Source organism: Pristiophorus japonicus, chromosome 2 (assembly GCF_044704955.1).
Source record: "Pristiophorus japonicus isolate sPriJap1 chromosome 2, sPriJap1.hap1, whole genome shotgun sequence".
Classification (NCBI taxonomy): domain Eukaryota; kingdom Metazoa; phylum Chordata; class Chondrichthyes; family Pristiophoridae; genus Pristiophorus; species Pristiophorus japonicus.
Window position 1 is genome coordinate 153,450,288 of NC_091978.1, and position 19,160 is coordinate 153,469,447.

At 43.4% G+C, this 19,160-nt stretch overlaps 1 protein-coding gene across 6 annotated transcripts in view; it reads right to left on the bottom strand.

Moving 5' to 3' along the window:
- Positions 1 to 201: 201 nt before the first annotated feature.
- The window catches only part of pdgfra (platelet-derived growth factor receptor, alpha polypeptide), a 71,285-nt gene continuing 52,326 nt past the window's right edge, over positions 202 to 19,160 (bottom strand). For all 6 annotated transcript variants that reach the window (XM_070870011.1, XM_070869980.1, XM_070869985.1 and 3 more), the window contains 8 exons: positions 18,353 to 18,519; positions 10,827 to 10,945; positions 10,569 to 10,691; positions 10,104 to 10,215; positions 6,456 to 6,555; positions 6,228 to 6,333; positions 5,155 to 5,393; positions 202 to 3,183 (listed from right to left, as the gene is read on the bottom strand). In XM_070870011.1, the coding sequence (XP_070726112.1) occupies positions 3,036 to 3,183; positions 5,155 to 5,393; positions 6,228 to 6,333; positions 6,456 to 6,555; positions 10,104 to 10,215; positions 10,569 to 10,691; positions 10,827 to 10,945; positions 18,353 to 18,519 (1,114 nt within the window). In that variant the 3' untranslated portion in view covers positions 202 to 3,035. The remainder of the gene's footprint in view (positions 3,184 to 5,154; positions 5,394 to 6,227; positions 6,334 to 6,455; positions 6,556 to 10,103; positions 10,216 to 10,568; positions 10,692 to 10,826; positions 10,946 to 18,352; positions 18,520 to 19,160) is intronic.

Here is a 19,160-nt window from a genome sequence, read left to right on the forward strand (position 1 = left end):
CTTTGACCAAGCTTTTGGTCATCTGCACTAATTTCTACTTATTCCACTCGGTATCAAATTTTTTATCTCATAATACTCCTGTGAAGCGCCTTATGACATTTCACTACGTTAAAGGTGCTATATAAATACAAGTTGTTGTTGTTGGAAAGATGGTACAAACCCAGTGACTAAATTCATCTGAATTTATTGAAATAGAGATTCTGAGTTTAGACAATGTGTATTTGACGTAACATAAAGAATTTTTTTAAAAAAAGGTCTTTAAAACTTTGTGTAATTTCATCATAATAAAATGTTCGAGACTTTAACCGACATACAGTTCAGCCACGCATTCACAATTCGATCCCTTTGAAATCTTTTTACTTTTTTTTAACATTTTAAAATATAATTTTTTTTTAGACATTCAAAAGTGCAACATGTAACGTGTCTGTGGAGTACATCACAGTCAAAAATATAAACATAGGCAGTGATACAGCTAGACATAAATGTATGGCAGTAACTCAGATGACTACACTGAAATACATATATATATATATATATATACAGAAATGATGTATAACATCATCATATATATCCAATATCCTTTGTCACTTAGTAGGACCATTGGATCAATGTTTAACCACATTTTAACATTCAAGCCATTCAAAGATAAGGTCATATTTCCTAGGCAATGCTACATCAATTTGTTCTGCTACATTAACTTGTTCATTAAGGTATTGTCTGAAATCCCTCTTTGAATTGAAACATTGAACAATATAGCCTGCAAAATTATTCTCTTTACATTTTATCTTACATTTTATTTTAGTGTTCCAATTGTCACTTATCATATTTGATTTGTTTTTAAATGCTGAATATGGAGGAAAGTATTTTGTGATTTCTAACATTGGTCAGAGCATTAGGAGATGTGTAATATCACTGAAGTCAGGATATGAGCCTTGACAACTGAAAGCAGTTGGAAAAGTTAGCTGTGGTCAGTTTCCCTTTGTAATTGTTCTATAATGCCACAATTAATACATGAAATATAATGTGCTATGGAATGTATTATTTTACAGGATGTTAATATCTCAGCAGATAAAGTACATCAGTTCCACCTATTGGCTGTTGTGTATTGCAGTAATGGCAGTTTTATCCCGGATGTCAGAATGCATGAAAATACAAAAATAAAAAGCTCAGTAACAATGATGTATTATTGACAGTCAATACACTTTAGAGCTGGGGAGGCTCATTAATGCACTTTGTTCAATCAAAAATAGATGCACTTGTGCAGTGGCTCCCTGAATTAAGAATAAGCCAAATGACTAATGAGCAACACCCAATGTGGAGCTCACTGGTCCTCGAGCCTCTCTCAGTTACAACATTTATACAGTCATTCACATGGGAAAACTTGATAATCAATAGATTAGGAAGTGGTTATATAAATATAGCTATTGTTTGTTAATTGATTTGAGTTGACAGATATTTTCACAAAAGGTTTCAAACTAATGACTAGCTCTGGAAGTTTCCACACTACGTATGTATGCAGAAAATCAGAAAACTTAATCCAGATCCTGGATGGTTTATAAAGGCCTTCGCTTATGGCTCTCAAACAAAACTTAATGATTCTTGTTGTACCTGGAACCTGCTGTTTGTAAATGCCAGCAAATAGCATATAAACCAGTTATCAACATAAATCAACACATACTGTTCTTTAACCAGCTACTACCATCAAATTTCATTCCTCCAGCTCCTGACCCTGGATTGTTTATTGGGCCTTCGCCTACTGGTGGTAGATAAATCCAGTTTGATATCAATCAACAAGTTACAGTGCCTTGAAACCAATCAACTTTCAGTATGTCAGTCGGTAGGACTGAATTTACAGAATTGAATTCTGTGCTTTGTGGCATCCTCCTTCAAATTGCAGAAGTGGTTGTGAACAGGGACTCTCTCCAAGAATTTTGGGCCTTACAGTGTGGGTACCATTTGTTTCCACTTAAAGCAAAGAGTTCATCTGTTGCCAGGTTTATCCATCAGCTCCCAGCTCAAACCAGAGACACTTTGCTTTTTCTTTCAGCTCACTTGAAAGAGAATCTTCTTCGGCAACAATCCTCTTCATTACTCCTGACATACCTTCGTCACAATCCTACCAGGTCATGTACAGCTGGTCGACCACATCAATTTTCCACGCTCGGTAAATCCTTCGATCCTATAGCAGTTGCATTAACAAACAGGTCAATCCGCTGGCTCAATCCACTGGACCAGTAACAATAGTGGATGCCAAAGTCGTAGCTTTTAAATGTAGGTTGCAATAGGTCTACTGCACATTTCTGGTGTTTTGTGCATCAATGGTTTTCCTGAATTTGCACGAACAATTGAAATGTTCACGTGTAGAATCTTGCAATGATGCAGTGTGTTCTTTACATGTAATAACTTCCAAAAATTGTGCTTTGCAAAATAAATGTCGTAATTCATAATGAGTAGGAAGTAAGCACTGAAGAGAACACGTGTTTGATGATGATGTGCACTGGGGTTTCAACACAATGACAAACAACTTATTGTAACCCACCTGGGGAGAGATATAGTCATTGTCTTTCTACTGCTACAGAGATAATGATATGATACAACATCAGGTACAAAGCATACATTCTTAGTAATGGTTATCATTATGTTCATACGAAGCAGTCTGGTAAAGTAATAAATGTAGTCAATTATCTGAATAAAGGAACCATCTTCCATGTAGCAAAGGGCCTTTGAAACACACAACTAACTTTGTATGGCCTTATGTTTAGTCCAAGGGGATGGCATTGTGCACATACATGAAAAAAACACTATAGAGAGTACCATAATAGAAAAATAATGCACTGAAATACGCACATGATATGTACTACAATAGGAATCATATTGTTTTCCCAGGATTTCTCTCCAAGTTGGACTCTGCTTTAAGATATACCATCAAGTTCCCGCTTCAAAGTTCTCTCCTTGGGGATGCCTCAAAAAGTGGTTATAGAGAAGGTCATGTCTGTTTTGGATGCAGTTTATTTTCCCACAATAAATGCAACTGGTTACAGAAAGCTGTCTTCCACGAGGTCTGAGGGTTCGATTGCTACATCATCCATCATTTCCATGTCTTCTATGGTTTCATCCTCGCGCTTTATAAAAGTCGAGCTGCTGGAACCTGTCTCTATCGCACTTTCTTCGGATGTCTGGGAACTGCAACGGAAAAGGAGTGTCAAAATAAAAGGCAAGCAAGAATAATATATGCCAATATCCTGGTGGCGCAATCAGCTGGTGTGCCCTGTCCTGAGCCATAGACTGGCATGACACAGTTAATGTGTCATGATACACTCGATAGTGAGCTCCCAAACCCCCAGGTGCGACAAAAAATAATGAAAGTTTTCCTGGGCTGCTTTTACCTATCGAGTAGCAACAGATAATAAAATGGCATTTGAAGAGGTCAGGAAACAGACTGCTTCCTGCACTTTAAATCAGCATGGCATCCTAAAGGAAGGGGGAAAAGGAAACTTAAACACTCAGGAAAATATAGATTTAAATTCCATAAACATTTTTTGACTTAAGCTAAAAAGTGCTTTCTCTGAACATTTAAACAGAACTAGATGATGAACTGTCCTCCCATTCCTTTGGTGACTAAGATCCTTTCCTATATATTCCAGACTGTTTCCCTATAATTTTTTGTGTGAAAACTGAAAGTGAATACCCATCAGATACAGAAACAATTGCATTGTTATAATATTTTGCTAAATGTTAAAGCAATCCAGTATTAGGGATGGAACTAACCTACAAGTAGCACTTCTACAATGGGTCTTTCATGGATTGAAAGCTGCTAGTTTGGAGATGTGTTCTTACATCTCCACAGAGGATGAATATATCTTGCAACTTCTAGTTGATGCGCCCTACAATGTCTCACCTTTAACAAAACATCATTACAACTAGTTAACAAAAATTATTAAGGTAGCACCAGGATGCACCTCTCTGACTCTCCCCTGAAGGCATATTAGTAGTTTTGCTTATTTTTCTTCCTGCACCTGCTTACAGGAACAGGAGTAGACCATTCAGCCACTCAAGCCTGTTCCACTATTCTATTAGATTGTGGCTGATCTCTATCTCCACTCCATTTAGCTGCCTTTGTTCCATATCCCTTGATACTCTAACCTGACAAAAATCTATTGATCTCAGTCTTGAAAGCTCCTATATATATATTACCAAGATTTTTAAGTTTCCTTCGCCCCCCCCCCCCTTCCTTTAGGATGCCATGCATTATTTCCCTGAGAGGATTCCAGATTTCCACCAATCTTTGTGTGAAAAATGCTTCCTTATTTTCACTCCTAACTGGCCAAGTTCCCATGTTAAGTTTGTGCCCTCTTGTTTTGGATTCCACACCAGAAGACAGTTTTTCTGTATCTGCCATATCAAATCATTTACTATTTTAAAGATCTCGATTAGATCACCCCTCAATTGCCTAAACTCAAGGAAATATAAGCCAAGTTTACACAATCTATCCTCATACTTTAACTCTTTAAGCACAATTATAATTCTGATGCAATCTACGTTGTACCCCCTCCAAGGCCAATGTATCTTTCCTGCGATGTGGTGCCCAAAACTGAATGCAATGCTCCAAATGGGGTCTGTAAAAGGTTCTGTACAACTATAGCATCACTTCCTCACTTTTGTATTCCAACACCTTTGAGATAACGGTAAACATTCCACGAGCCTTTTTGATTGATTTTTGGACCTGTGGACTAGCTTTTAATGATTTGTGTACAAGGACACCTAAATTCCTTTGCTCTATGTTTATTTTTGTTATTAATTTTCAGGTTAAGGGCATCACCAGCAATTAGCAAGGCCAGCATTTATTGCCCATCCCTATACTAATATATATTCCACTATTGCACTATTTCAATTTGGAAAACATTGGCACCGTGCTGAAGGTGTTCCTAATACTACCTGAACATACAGAGATTAATTTCCTGGATGTTCTTCTGCTCCAGTTAGTGAGGCATTATGGGAACTGATGATATGCATGATAATACAGCTGTAATGCATGATAAAATGGTCCAACTGATTGACTTGTCCAATTTACAGAGAAATAACTCAGGTTTTTCAGCCACGCTAGGACATTCTAGAACATTGTTCATCTTAAGGTGCATGGTGCTATACTTGTACCTGTGCCGGTTTCTTGAAGAACCAGGTTCACTGTCTGTGACCGGATCAATGTCAGGCAGCGGGATGATGTATCCACTGTCAGCACTTAGCCTCTGCTCATCAAATCCACTCTCCCGATCTTTCTTTTTATCTTCATTGGTGTAGGTAATTCCAATGTAAGAATCATTGGATTCCGCACGCATGCGAGCAACAGCAGGATGGTCGCTCTTCAGAAAGTCATCATTCATCTGTTTATAGCTCTGTTCATTTAGAAAAAAATAATTAGAGGGCTTGAAAACAAAGTTTATGTTTGTATAATATGAGGTTCTGTACCATGGGAGACATCCTATGTGTCATTCAACAATATGATTGACAACAATGGCAAATAGGGCTACCTGTGTCGAGATTTGTTTTATTTGATGCCAATCAAATGCCTGGTCAAATCATCTATTACTTTCAGGTAGCTTTCCACCTGTTAGGACAATACTACCATTAACAGACCTTTTTTCTATTTAACTGGATGGTCCAAAATGGTAGCAATTGCCTGAATCTTTGAAGCACAAAGTATTATAAAAGTGTCATGGACTATATAACCCAATGAATGGTCGTCATGAGGTCAGTTCACGGATAAAATATTTTCTATGACTCCACTAATCACTAAATTATTCTCTGTGCACTAAATGAAATGTGACACTACCAAATAAACAACATTGCATGCAGTGCAGAAACTGTGAGTAGGGCAAGGAGACATAAGTTCAAACCAGTAAAAGGAAAAATTAGGACAGATATCAGGATGTTCTTCTTTACGCAACATGTGATTGACACACTGAATGGACTTCGACATGGAGCCATGGAGGCAAAAGCCTTGAAAACATTTAAGAAACAGTTCAATATTGTAATGGAGGGAATTTATGATCTTTCTGGATGGATGAGCCAAGATGGGGTGAATGGTTTTCCTCAGTTTTATCTATCTTGTGATCTAGTGAGGACTATTTCATTTTTGGAATAGTAGTAGCCAAGGTTCTTTCCTCACTGATCATTGTGGTTGCTATTAACTAAAACTATGGTGTTGTACAACAAGCAACAGGGCATACCTTCTTGTAGTTCTCTGGTAACAAACTGCCAATAATTTCAGCCAGGTGTGTAAAGGAAGGCCTCTTCTCTGGCTCGCTATTCCAACACTTCACCATCAGGTCATAACTACATGGGGGAGGATTGAAACAGAAAACACAGATTTAACTTAAAATTCAAATGGTTATTTATTCGTGTTAATTGTTTTTTTTAGAAACTAAAAGCCAACAGTATGTCAGCTGGAAACATACACATCTGAAGAAGCATGTTCTGGTTTAGTCATCCTGTAACCACTCTTTATCTTGTTGTAAAAGTTGGAGTCCACCATCATTCCCGGATATGGTGTGCCACCTAGAACAGACAAGATAACCCAGTTATAAACAATGAGGGGTGAGCTTATCTTTCACAGCACTGGCACAGCAATTCATATACAACACTAAAAGCATAAAAATGACCTTTTAACAGTTGCCATGGTTCATTCAGAAAACTGGTCTAAAGCAATTAAAGTAAAGCTGAATGTGCTGTTCCATCAAGGGGTCAGTTATTAACTGAAGATTACAGGATTACTAAAGTTAGAAAAATCTACACTGTAAATAATGAAAATTCATAATTCAATATGGTGGCCATTAATACCCTATTTAATACAGCTAAAGTTCAAATCTGTTTCTAATTTAATCACAAAATCTTTCACAAAGTGTCTTAAAACAAGTTCTTCAAAGTCTTTTGAACTGTGAGCAGTCCACTGGCAATGGTACTGATACAGTTTAGTAGGGTAATAGCCCACAATTCTCCATGCAATGACCTGGCTATATTGGTCAGATCATTGGGAGGTGGTGTAGCGTAATGGCAAGGTGCTTCCTTGACAAAAAGGGAGGCATCAGTTCCTGGGATGGGTCAGCTGCTGAAGGTAGTAATTACTGACCCATATAGACCTGCAAATCCCCTGGGAGAACAGATGCACCAACATGGATTAACTTCAGCAATTGTACATCCCTGTCTAGAGTAAAAATAAAACGGGGAAGGTGGCTCAACCATGGCTAACAAGGGAAATTAAGGATAGTGTTAAAGCCAAGGAAGAGGCATATAATTTATCTAGAAAAAGCAACAAACCTGAGGACTGGGAGAAACTTAGAATTCAACAGAGGAAGACTAAGGGTTTAATTAAGAGGTGGAAAATAGAGTACGAGGGGAAGCTTGCAGGGAACATAAAAACTGACTGCAAAAGCTTCTATAAATATGTGAAGAGAAAAAGGTTAGTGAAGACAAATGTAGGACCCTTGCAGTCGGATTCAGGTGAAGTTATAATGGGGAACAAAGAAATGGCAGACCAATTGAACAAATACTTCGGTTCTGTTTTCACGAAGGAAGACAGAAATAACCTTCCGATTGTACTAGGGGACAGTAGGTCTAGTGAGAAGGAGGAACTGAAGGATATCCTTATTAGGCGGGAAATTGTGTTAGGGAAATTGATAGGATTGAAGGCCGATAAATCCCCGGGGCCTAATAGTCTGCATCCCAGAGTACTTAAGGAAGTGGCCCTAGAAATAGTGGATGCATTGCTGATCATTTTCCAACAGTCTATTGACTCTGGATCAGTCCCTATGGACTGGAGGGTAACTAATGTAACACCACTTTTTTAAAAAGGAGGAAGAGAGAAAACGGGTAATTATAGACTGGTTAGTCTGACATCAGTATTGGGGAAAATGTTGGAATCAATCGTTAAGGATGAAATAGCAGCACATTTGGAAAGCAGTGACAGGATCGGACCAAGTCAGTATGGACTTATGAAAGGGAAATCATGCTTGACAAATCTTCTGGAATTTTTTGAGGATGTAAATAGTAGAGTGGACAAGGGAGAACCAGTGGATGTGGTGTATTTGGACTTTCAAAAGGCTTTTGACAAGGTCGCGCACAAGAGATTGGTGTGCAAAATCAAAGCGCATGGTATTGGGGGTAATGTACTGACATGGATAGAGAACTGGTTAGCAGACACGAAGCAGAGAGTCGGGATAAACGGGTCCTTTTCAGAATGGCAGGCAGTGGAGTGCCGCAGGGCTCGGTGCTGGGACCCCAGCTCTTTACAATATACATTAACGATTTTAGATGAAGGAATTGAGTGTAATATCTCCAAGTTTGTGGATGACACTAAACTGGTTGGCAGTGTGAGTTGTGAGGAGGACGCTAAGAGGCTGCAGGGTGATTGGATAGGTTAGGTGAGTGGGCAAATGCATGGCAAATGCAGTATAATATGGATAAATGTGAGGTTATCCATTTTGGGGGCAAAAACACGAAGGCAGAATATTATCTGGATGGTGGCAGATTAGGAAAAGGGGAGGTGCAACGAGACCTAGGTGTCATGGTTCATCAGTCACTGAAAGTGGGCATGCAGGTACAGCTGGCGGTGAAGGCGGCAAATGGTATGTTGGCCTTCATAGCTAGGGGATTTGAGTATAGGAGCAGGAAGGTCTTACTGCAGTTGTACAGGGCCTTGGTGAGGCCTCACCTGGAATAGTGTGTTCAGTTTTGGTCTCCTAATCTGAGGAAAGACGTTCTTGCTATTGAGGGAGTGCAGTGAAAGTTCACCAGACTGATTCGAGGGATTGCTGGACTGTCATATGAGGAGAGACAGAATCAATTGGGCCTTTATTCACTGGAGTTTAGAAGGATGAGAGGGGATCTCAAAGAAACGTATAAGATTCTGAAGAATGTTCCCGATGTTGGGGAAGTACAGAACCAGGGGATATAGTCTTAGGATAAGGGGTAGGCCATTTAGGACTGAGATGAGGAGAAACTTCGTCACTCAGAGAGTTGTTAACCTGTGGAATTCCCTGCCGCAGAGAGTTGTTGATGCCAGTTCATTGGATATATTCAAGAGGGAGTTAGATATGGCCCTTACGGCTAAAGAGATCAAGGGGTATGGCGAGAAAGCAGGAAAGGGGTACTGAGGGAATGATCAGCCATGATCTTATTGAATGGCGGTGCAGGCTCGATGGGCCAAATGGCCTACTCCTGCACCTATTTTCTATGTTTCTATGTTAGCGTCCTCAATCAAGCAAACATCCCCAGCGGCGAAGCACTGGCTACACTCGACCAGTTCCGTTGGGCAGCCACATTGTTCGCATGCCTGATACAACAATTCCAAAGCAAGAGCTCTACTCGGAACTCCTACGCGGCAAGCGAGCCCCAGTGGGGCAGAGGAAATGTTTCAAGGACACCCTCAAAGCCTCCTTGATAAATGCAACACCCCCACTGACACCTGGGAGTCCCTGGCCAAAGACCACCCTCAGTGGAGGAAGTTCATCCGGGAGGGCGCTGAGCACCTCGAGTCTCATCGCCGAGAGCATGCAGAAAACAAGCACAGGCAGCTGAAAGAGCGTGCGGCAAACCAATCCCACCCACCCTTCCTTCAATGACTGTCTGTCCCACCTGTGACAGAGATAGTAATTCCCGTATTGGACTGTTCAGTCACTTAAGAACTCACTTTTAGAGTGGAAGCAAGTCTTCCTCAATTTCAAGGGACTGCCTATGATGAAGATATAGACCAGATGTGCCAGTTTCAAATCATGGTCTATGTTGAGTTACCTTTTCTCAGACCAGCGATCGGTAGCCACTATAATTGCACTCAGTGGCCATGGGCTAGGAAGCAGAAATGCAGCCTAGGATTCTTGGCCGTGATCACTATACACTGACCCTTGTTGGAAGATGTGGATATTAGGTGAGCAGCAGATCAGGCTCTGCTGTGATCACCCTCCCCAAAGTATTTACCTATCCTTACTCTCAAAAACATGGATAATACATTGAATATGATTTCATCAAACAGCTGTTAATATAAAATGACTCGTTAGGATAAAAGGAAATTTAACATCTCATATTGTATCATTTACATAGTTCACACCTACCCAAGGAGAATATTTCCCACAGAAGAATGCCATAAGACCAGACATCGCTTAACGTAGTGTATAGGTTGTCAAATATGCTTTCAGGTGCCATCCATTTCACTGGTAGGAAAGTCTGAAAATATAAAATGAAAAGCTACAAGTTGACGTTAAAAGTGATATATAATCATTTAAAAGGGATATTGTTAACAAGATACTTTATCATGTTTATAAGAGGGGAGTAAACAATGGTATTGTAAGAATCTATACTGCCGCAGCTACATGGGACTGCTAGTATAGTGGAGCCTTTACACTTGCAGTCACTACAATAGCGCAATAATGGAGTTGATACAATGGCTGATCTAAGACCGAAGCAGGATTGAATATTCCTAAAGCCAGACCAGCCATTGTATATTTTTTTTTCCTTTCTGATTGCAGAATTCTTCAAGGAAGTATTTTCAGATGGAAAGTGACTTGTCTGATACTCACGCTGCCTTTGGAAACGTAGTTGGAGTCATGCATGATGTCTCGTGCTAGACCAAAGTCACAGATCTTGACAATCTTTCCTTGTGCTAAGAGGACATTACGAGCTGCCAGATCACGATGGACACACTATGTAAAAACAAACAAAAATTGCAACTTTACTACACTCTAAAGCCAAATCATATTACATAATGTGCCAAAGTAAAATGAGAGCATTCATGGATCTACTTTAGTCATTCTTCTTGTAAAACAATTCACACGTACATTTTTAGAAGCCAGAAAGTCCATTCCTTGTGCAACTTGGAAGGTGAAGCTGATTAGATCCATGAAAGAGAGGCCCTCTGAGTTGTCATCTAAAAGTGGATTCCAAGTGTCAGTCATCCCTGCGGGATAAATGGTAAATGTCAACTGTACGACGTGATCAATAGCTCGCATTCGCTTACATTATAATGGCCAATGAACAATCTGCAGTGAGAGATTTAATTTAAAAAAGCAAGAAAAGGAAGCTGTGTGGTACAGTGAGTTAAACACTGGAATTTCACTTCTTGGAGCTGGGTTCAAATTCAGTCCCGTCTCCTTTGTCTGCTGGCAGTAAGTGTCCTCTATGAAATGAATTTGGGCAGAATCAGACTCCCTCCAGTTACTAATGGACTTACAACATGAAGCTGCACTTAATTCAGCACTAATTGGCAATCTCACTCGTGGAACCACACTAGGGTAGAAATTCAACACCGCCCAAAACTGGTCACACCTACTGCTGTTGATGTGTTTTCACCGCTGCTGCATTGGAGGGAGCAGCGTGCGGCGGCCCAGCCCAGAAATCGGCTGGTCCCGGCCTGCAAGACCAGCAGCAGACCGGGGCCATTGGAGGGAGCAGTGTGCGGCGGCCCAGCCCAGAAATCGGCGCGGTCCCTGCCTGCAAGACCAGTAGCCGGCCAGGGCCATTGGAGGGAGCAACGTACAGCGGCATACCACTGCAGGGAGCAGCACATGCTGCTGCAGGAGGGTGATGGCTATGAAGCCAGGTCGGTGATTGCAGTGCGGGCAGGCACAGCAGGAGGGGCGAAGGAGCGGCAAGAGTCCATAGAGGGAAGTGACCGGGGCCCAGGAGAGGCATGAATCTGGGGCCTAGAAGAGGCGAGGGCCCAAGGGCAGCATGGGCCAGCCCACACTGCGATATGTGTGAGTGCTCGGTCTGTGCAGCAGAGCTGGTCTCCAGTTAGTTTTGGGTAATCCTTGCCACTGGACCTAGCTCTGTCAAGCCCGTGTGGTGGCTGGTGTGCAACGGCCACCACGTTAAAAAAATCCAAGCACAGGCATCTTCCACCCTTCACGATGCAGTTCAGGATTTGGAATATTAGGTCCTTTATTGAAACACCTGTGAACTCATCCTCGCTTTGAGGGACTGCCTATGATGATGATGGGGATAAGGTGACCTCTTGCACGAAATTCAGCTCTTTGTCTTTTTCTTCGAGCGGACCGGAAGTTGGTCATAATGAGGGCGGTAGTGTGGCGGTGAGCACAGTAGAGGGGCGGAAGTGGAGGTGGGACGGAGTCACTTAAAAGGGAGAGCCGCTGCGAGCTCTGCGATTCTGTTAGGTCCACTGGGCCACCAGTGAGTGTTTCAGCCGGGCCAGCAGCCTGGCACCCAAGAGGGGGTGCCAGGCTGCCTGTTGGCGGGCCGGCCAAACCCAGGGGCATAATAGTCGGGCCGACCTGACAAAAAAAATACAATGGCAGCCACGGCAGTGCACCATCCCCTTGAATGGCAGCCACACAGCCATGTCACACACACTGAAAACAGTGCATCGACAGAAAAAACTGTCGGGGGCACCTCTCGGCGGCCCGAAGACTTTTGACGGTGAATTTCAATTGAGGTGTGGGAGATCGGCGGTGCATACTTTGATGACGCACTTAGGAGGGGTCAGCAGCAGCGGGGCGGAAGTGGGGACCGCTGGAAAAAGCACATAGGAGAATTTCACTAGCGGCGACCATTCGACTCCACCGCATGGCCGCAGCTTTCCGGCAGTAAGAGGCATTTTCGGGAGGCTGAATTTCGTCCCCACTCTGTCTTATGTGGGAAATGGGAAATATCATATTAGTGCAGGATGAGACATGTAGTAGAGAATGCTTTACTCTGCATCTCACCTTGTATTCCATTTCCTAGCACTAACAACCCTTCCCTTGATTAGCACAAAAATTCAGAATTAAAAAATGTCCAGAAATATCGAGACACAGCTACATTTATTTTTAATGGGGCATGTTTCATGAAAACATGTTGACCAGAGCTTTTTGGGGGGGGCGGGGGAAGGAAGGCAAACTGCCTAAAGAACTGTGTGTAAGTTCTATCAAGATGACATCATATGAAAATAATGCAATGAAGTATTTCAAGATGATTTGCTTCATTAGATCCTATACTTGTAAACAAAATAGAAACAAAATGTGAAGCACTTTGCATGCAGCCTATGCCTCTTTAAATTCATAGAAATTACATTATGTTGCATATATTAAAGAACTATTACACAAATAATCAATAGACTGACTCCACCCTTACCTCAGCTCATCTGCTGCTGAAACTCTCATCCATGCATTTGTTACGTCGAGTCTTGCCTATTCCAATGCTCTCCTGGCCGGCCTCCCATCTTCCACCCTCCATAGAAACATAGAAAATAGGTGCAGGAGTAGGCCATTCGGACCTTCGATTCTGCACCACCATTCAATATGATCATGGCTGATCATGCAACTTTAGTACCCCATGCCTGCTTTCTCTCCATACCCCTTGATCCCTTTAGCTGTAAGTGTCACATCTAACTCCCTTTTGAATATATCTAACGAATTGGCCTCATCAACGTTCTGTGGTAGAGAATTCCACAGGTTCACAATTCTCTGAGTGAAAAAGTTTCTCCTCATCTCGGTCCTAAATGGCTTACCCCTTATCCTTAGACTATGTTGGACTTCCCCAACATTGGGAACATTCTTCCTGCATCTAACCTGTCCAATCCCGTCAGAATTTTATACGTTTCTGTGAGATCCCCTCTCATTCTTCTAAATTCCAGTGAATATAAGTCAAGTCGATCCTGTTGTGTATCTGTAAAGCATGCACTTCCATGTTCTGCCACCAGGGAGCTCATCCCCTGAAGTCCCAAGAGATCCCAGCATCCCTTGGGAACACTGTATATAAGCCGGCCCCTAAGGCCTATTCCTCACTCTGGAGTGTCTTATTAAAGACTGAGGTCACTGTTACTTTAACCTCCCTGTGTGCAGCCTCATCTGTGTTAGGAACACAATAACTGGCGACGAGAATACGAATCCAACGCAAAGATGCAGCAAACTGTGAGCATCCTGGAGAAGTTCTCTAAGGGTGAGGACTGGGAAGCCTATGTCGAATGGCTAGACCAGTACTTTGTAACCAACAAGCTGGACGGAGAAGGAAGTGTTGCAAAAAGGTCCTCCTCACAGTCTGCGGGGCACCAACCTACAGCCTCATGAAGAATCTTCTGGCTCCGGTGAAACCCACAGAAAAGTCAAATGAGGCGCTGTGTACACTAGATCGGGAGCATCTTAACCTGAGGGACAGCGTGCTGATGGCAAGGTATCGGTTCTACACGTGCCAACGATCTGAAGGTCAGGAAGTGACGAGCTACGTCGCCAAGCTAAGGCGACTTGCAGGACAATGTGAGTTTGATGGCTACCTGGAGCAAATGCTCAGAGATTTTTTTGTATTGGGCATTGGCCACGAGACCATCCTACGAAAACATTTGACTGTAGAGACACCGACTCTCAGTAAAGCCATTGCGATAGCACAGGCGTTTATGCCCACCAATCATAACACCAAACAAATCTCTCAGCACACAAGTGCTAGCAATGTTCATAAATTAACTGAAACTGTGTTTGCGAGCACAAATGTACAGGGCAGAACCCATGAGTCTGCAACTGCCAGCAGGCCTCAGGTGACCCAGATGACTGAGAGTCCCCAACAAAGGATAAATGCAAGGCAATTCATACCTTGTTGGCATTGTGGAGGCTTCCATTCTGCCTATTCATGCCATTTCAAAGGGTATGTTTGCAAGAGGTGTGGAACAATGGGGCACCTCCAATGAGCTTGCAAACGAGCTGCAAGCTCTGCAAAACCTGCCAACCACCACGTGGCAGAGGAAGATCGGTCCATGGTGGATCAAAGCAATTTCGAGCCTCAGAGAGAAGAGGCAGATGCTGAAGTACACGGGGTGCACACATTTTTGACAAAATGTCCCCTATAATGCTAAATGTAAAATTGAATGGCTTACCTGTAGCCATGGAACTGGACACTGGCACTAGCCAATCCATCATGAGTAAAAAGATGTTTGAAAGACTGTGGTGCAACAAGGCATTCAGACCAGCCCTGAGCCCCATCCACACGAAACTGAGAACATACACCAAAGAGCTTATCACTGTCCTGGGCAGCAACATGGTCAAGGTCACCTACAAGGGCACGGTGCACGAACTGCCACTCTGGATTGTCTCGGGCAATGGCCCCACACTGCCTGGAAGGAGCTGGCTGGGCAAAATCCACTGGAACTGGGATGACATCCGAGCGCTATCACATGTCGTTGAGGCCTCATGTACTCAGGTTCTTAACAAATTTCCTTCCCTTTTTGTGCCAGGCATGGAAACAGTTCCGGAGCGAAGGTGCGGATCCACATGGTTCCAGAGGCACGACCCATTCACCACAAGGCGCGAGGGTATCTCACATGATGGGGGAAGAGAGTGGAAATCGAGCTGAACAGGTTGCAACGCGAGGGCATCATCTCCCCAGTGGAATTCAGCGACTGGGCCAGCCCGATTGTTCCAGTACTCAAAAGTGATGGCACGGTCAGGATTTGCGGTGATTATAAAGTAACTATTAATCGTTACAGGACCAATACCCGCTATCCAAGGCAGACGACATATTTGCGACGCTGGCAGGAGGCAAGACGTTCACCAAGCTCAACCTGACTTCGGCCTACATGACGCAGGAGCTGGAGGAGTCTTCGAAGGGCCTCACCTGCATTAACACGCACAAGGGACTGTTCATCGACAACAGATGCCCGTTTGGAATTCGGTCAGCTGCAGCGATCTACCAGAGAAACATGGAGAGCCTACTCAAGTCGGTACCACACATGGTAGTCTTTCAGGACGACATATTGGTCACATGTCGGGACACCGTCGAGCACCTACAAAACCTGGAGGAGGTCCTACAGCGACTGGATCGCGTAGGGCTGTGGCTGAAGAGGTCAAAATTCATCTTCATGGCAACAGAAGTGGAGTTTTTGGGGAGAAAGATCACGGCGGACGGCATTCGGCCCACAGACACCAAGACAGAGGCTATCAGGAACACGCCCAGGCCACAGAACGTCACGGAGCTGCGGTCGTTCCTGGGACTCCTCAACTATTTTGGTAATTTCCTACCGGGGTTAAGCACCCTTTTAGGATCCCTACATGTGTTACTGCGCAAAGGTGAGAACTGAGTATGGGGAAAAAAAACAAATAATTGCTTTTGAGAAAGCCAGAAACATTTTATGCTCCAACAAGCTGCTTGTATTGTATAACCCATGTAAAAGACTTGTGCTAGCATGTGACGTATCGTCATACGTCGTCATACGGAGTCGGATGTGTATTACAACAAGCTAACGTTGCGGGGAAGTTGCAACCTGTCGCCTATGCTTCCAGGAGCTTATCTAAGACTGAGAGGGCCTACAGTATGATTGAGAAAGAGGCATTAGCGTGTGTGTTCATGATAAAGAAAATGCATGTCGACTATGCGGGCCCGTTTCTCGGTAAAATGTTCCTGGTGGTGGTGGATGCTTTTTCAAAATGGATTGAATGTGAAATAATGTCAGGAAGCACTGCAACCGCCACCATTGAAAGCCTGAGGGCCATGTTTGCCACCCACGGGTCCCTTACAACGGGCCATGTTTCACCAGTGCCGAATTTAAAGAATTCATGACCCACAATGGGATCAAACATGTCACCATGGCCCTGTTTAAACCAGCCTCCAATGGGCAGGCAGAGCGGGCAGTACAAACCATCAAACAGAGCCTTAAACGAGTCACAGAAGGCTCACTCCAAACCCGCCTGTCCTGAGTACTGCTCAGCTAGCGCACGAGACCCCACTCACTCACAGGGGTGCCCCATGAATAGGACACTTAAAACCAGACTCTCGCTGGTTCACCCCAACCTGCATGATCAGGTAGAGAGCAGGCGGCAGCAACAAAATGTAAACGATGGTCGCGCCACTGTGTCACGGGAAATTGATCTGAATGACCCTGTGTATGTGCTAAACTATGGACATGGTCCCAAGTGGATTGCGGGCACGGTGATAGCTAAAGAAGGGAATATGGTGTTTGTAGTCAAACTAGACAATGGACACATTTGCAGAAAGCACCTGGACCAAACGAGGCTGCGGTTCACAGACTGCCCTGAACAACCCACAGCAGACACCACCTTTTTCGAGCCCACAACACACACCCAAAGGATCAACGACACCACGCCGGAGCAGGAAATTGAACCATCATGCCCAACAGCCCAGCAAGGCCAGGCTCACCCAGCAGCCCTGCAGGGCCAACAACACGCCAGCCCAGCGAGGGCACAGCCAACACACCAGAACAGACATTTGTACCGAGGCGGTCCACCAGGGAAAGAAAGGCTCCCGACCGCCTCACCTTGTAAATAGTTTTCACTTTGACTTTGTGCGGGGAGTGATGTTGTGTATCTGTAAAACATGCACTCCCATGTTCCGCCACCAGGGAGCTCATCCCCTGACGTCCCAAGAAATCCCAGCATCTCATGGGAGCACTGTATATAAGCCGGCCCCAAAGGCCTGTTCCTCACTCTGAAGTGTCTTAATAAAGACTGTGGTCACTGTTACTTTAACCTCCCATAGTGCAGCCTCATCTGTGTTAGGAACACAATAGATTCAATCTTTCTTCATAAGTCAGTCCTGCCATCCCGGGAATCAGTCTGGTGAACCTTCGCTGCACTTTCTCAATAGCAAGAATGTCCTTCCTCAGATTAGGAGACCAAAACTGTACACATAAACTTGTGCTCATTCAAAACTTTGCTGCCCGCATCCTAACTCACACCAAGTCCTGTCCACCCATCACCCCTGTGCTCGCTGACCTACATTGGCTTCTGGTTGAGCAATGCCTCGGTTTTAAAATTCTCATCCTTGTTTTTAAATCTCAAATGGTCTCCCCCTCTCTGACCTCCTCCAGCCATCCAACCCTCAGAGATATCTGCACTCCTCCAACTCTGGCCTCTTATACATCCCCGATTTGAATCTCTCCACCATTGGCGGCTGTGCCTTCAGCTGCTGAGGCCCTACGCTCTGGAATTCCCTCCCAAAATCTTTCACCCTCTCCATTTCGCTTTCCTCTTTTAAGAGGCTCTTTAAAACCTATCTCTTTAACCAAGCTTTTGGTCATCTGCCCTAATATCTCTTTATGTGGTTCGGGGTCCAATTTTGTTTATTCCTGTGAAACACCTTGGGACATTTTACAATGTTAAAGGCACTATATAAATGTTGTTGTAGTAGTGAATTTAAGACAATTGCACAAGTGAGATTCAGAAGGTTCAGCTCCAGCAAAATGTCACCTCACTATGTTTTGCGGGGAGCTAATTTGTACAGCAAGATCAGTACTGCTTCAGAAGACATTACCAATCCAATCAGTTATTGGGTTCAGCTCTTCTTTTTCATTCAGATGTGCTCCACAAGTCTACCATGCTTCAAGTGTCATTGAATGAAACAGAACAAGTGAACAGCTGGCTCTTACCTGTCAAGGACTTCTTTTTCTGCGATGGTGGGTGGTCGTACATGTATTGCTGTATGTCAGTGTATTTGGAGCTGCCTTTCCTTTCCAACATTGGCACATACTGGGTGCTTTCAGCTTGTTTCATGTCCATGTAGTCCCCATTATGCTCAAAGGACAAGATCACATAGCTACAAAAAAAATAGCATGGCATTAATCTTCAATATACAAGCAACTTTTCTAATGACAGAGACTTGTTCTAGAAATCACCCTGTCATCTTTAAGAGTTTTGCATTAGTCACTGCAGGATCTTTTCCTCCATATAGTTGGATAGTGGGCCTTGCTATCACAGCTGCAGTATTGGGGTGAAATTTGTCTTTGACGGTAGCGCAAAATGCACTCATAGCAAATCAGCAGCCCATTTTATACTGTGGTCGATTTTCTATTTAGCCGATTCACTATGAGCACATTTCACACTAATGGTGAAGACCAATCTTACCCTCTATATGTCTGCTGTATTCTTTATTCAAGTTTAACAAGACACATTCATGTCGCACTTTATCAGGTCTTTCGGAAACGTCTCACATATGATGTGCAGTAATTGCTATTGCTTAGGTAAATGCAGCAGCCATTTTGTGAAGAGCAAGATTGCAAAATGGCAATGGGATGAATGAACAGTTTAATTTGCTTTTGGGTTGTGTTGTTTGAAAGGGAATGTTAGCCATGACACCAGGAGAACTTCCTGCTCATCTCTGAATAATGCTATGGTATCGAAAACGTCCATCTGAACCACTGGAACAAGCAGATGGTCTTTGGTTAATGTCTTACTGGA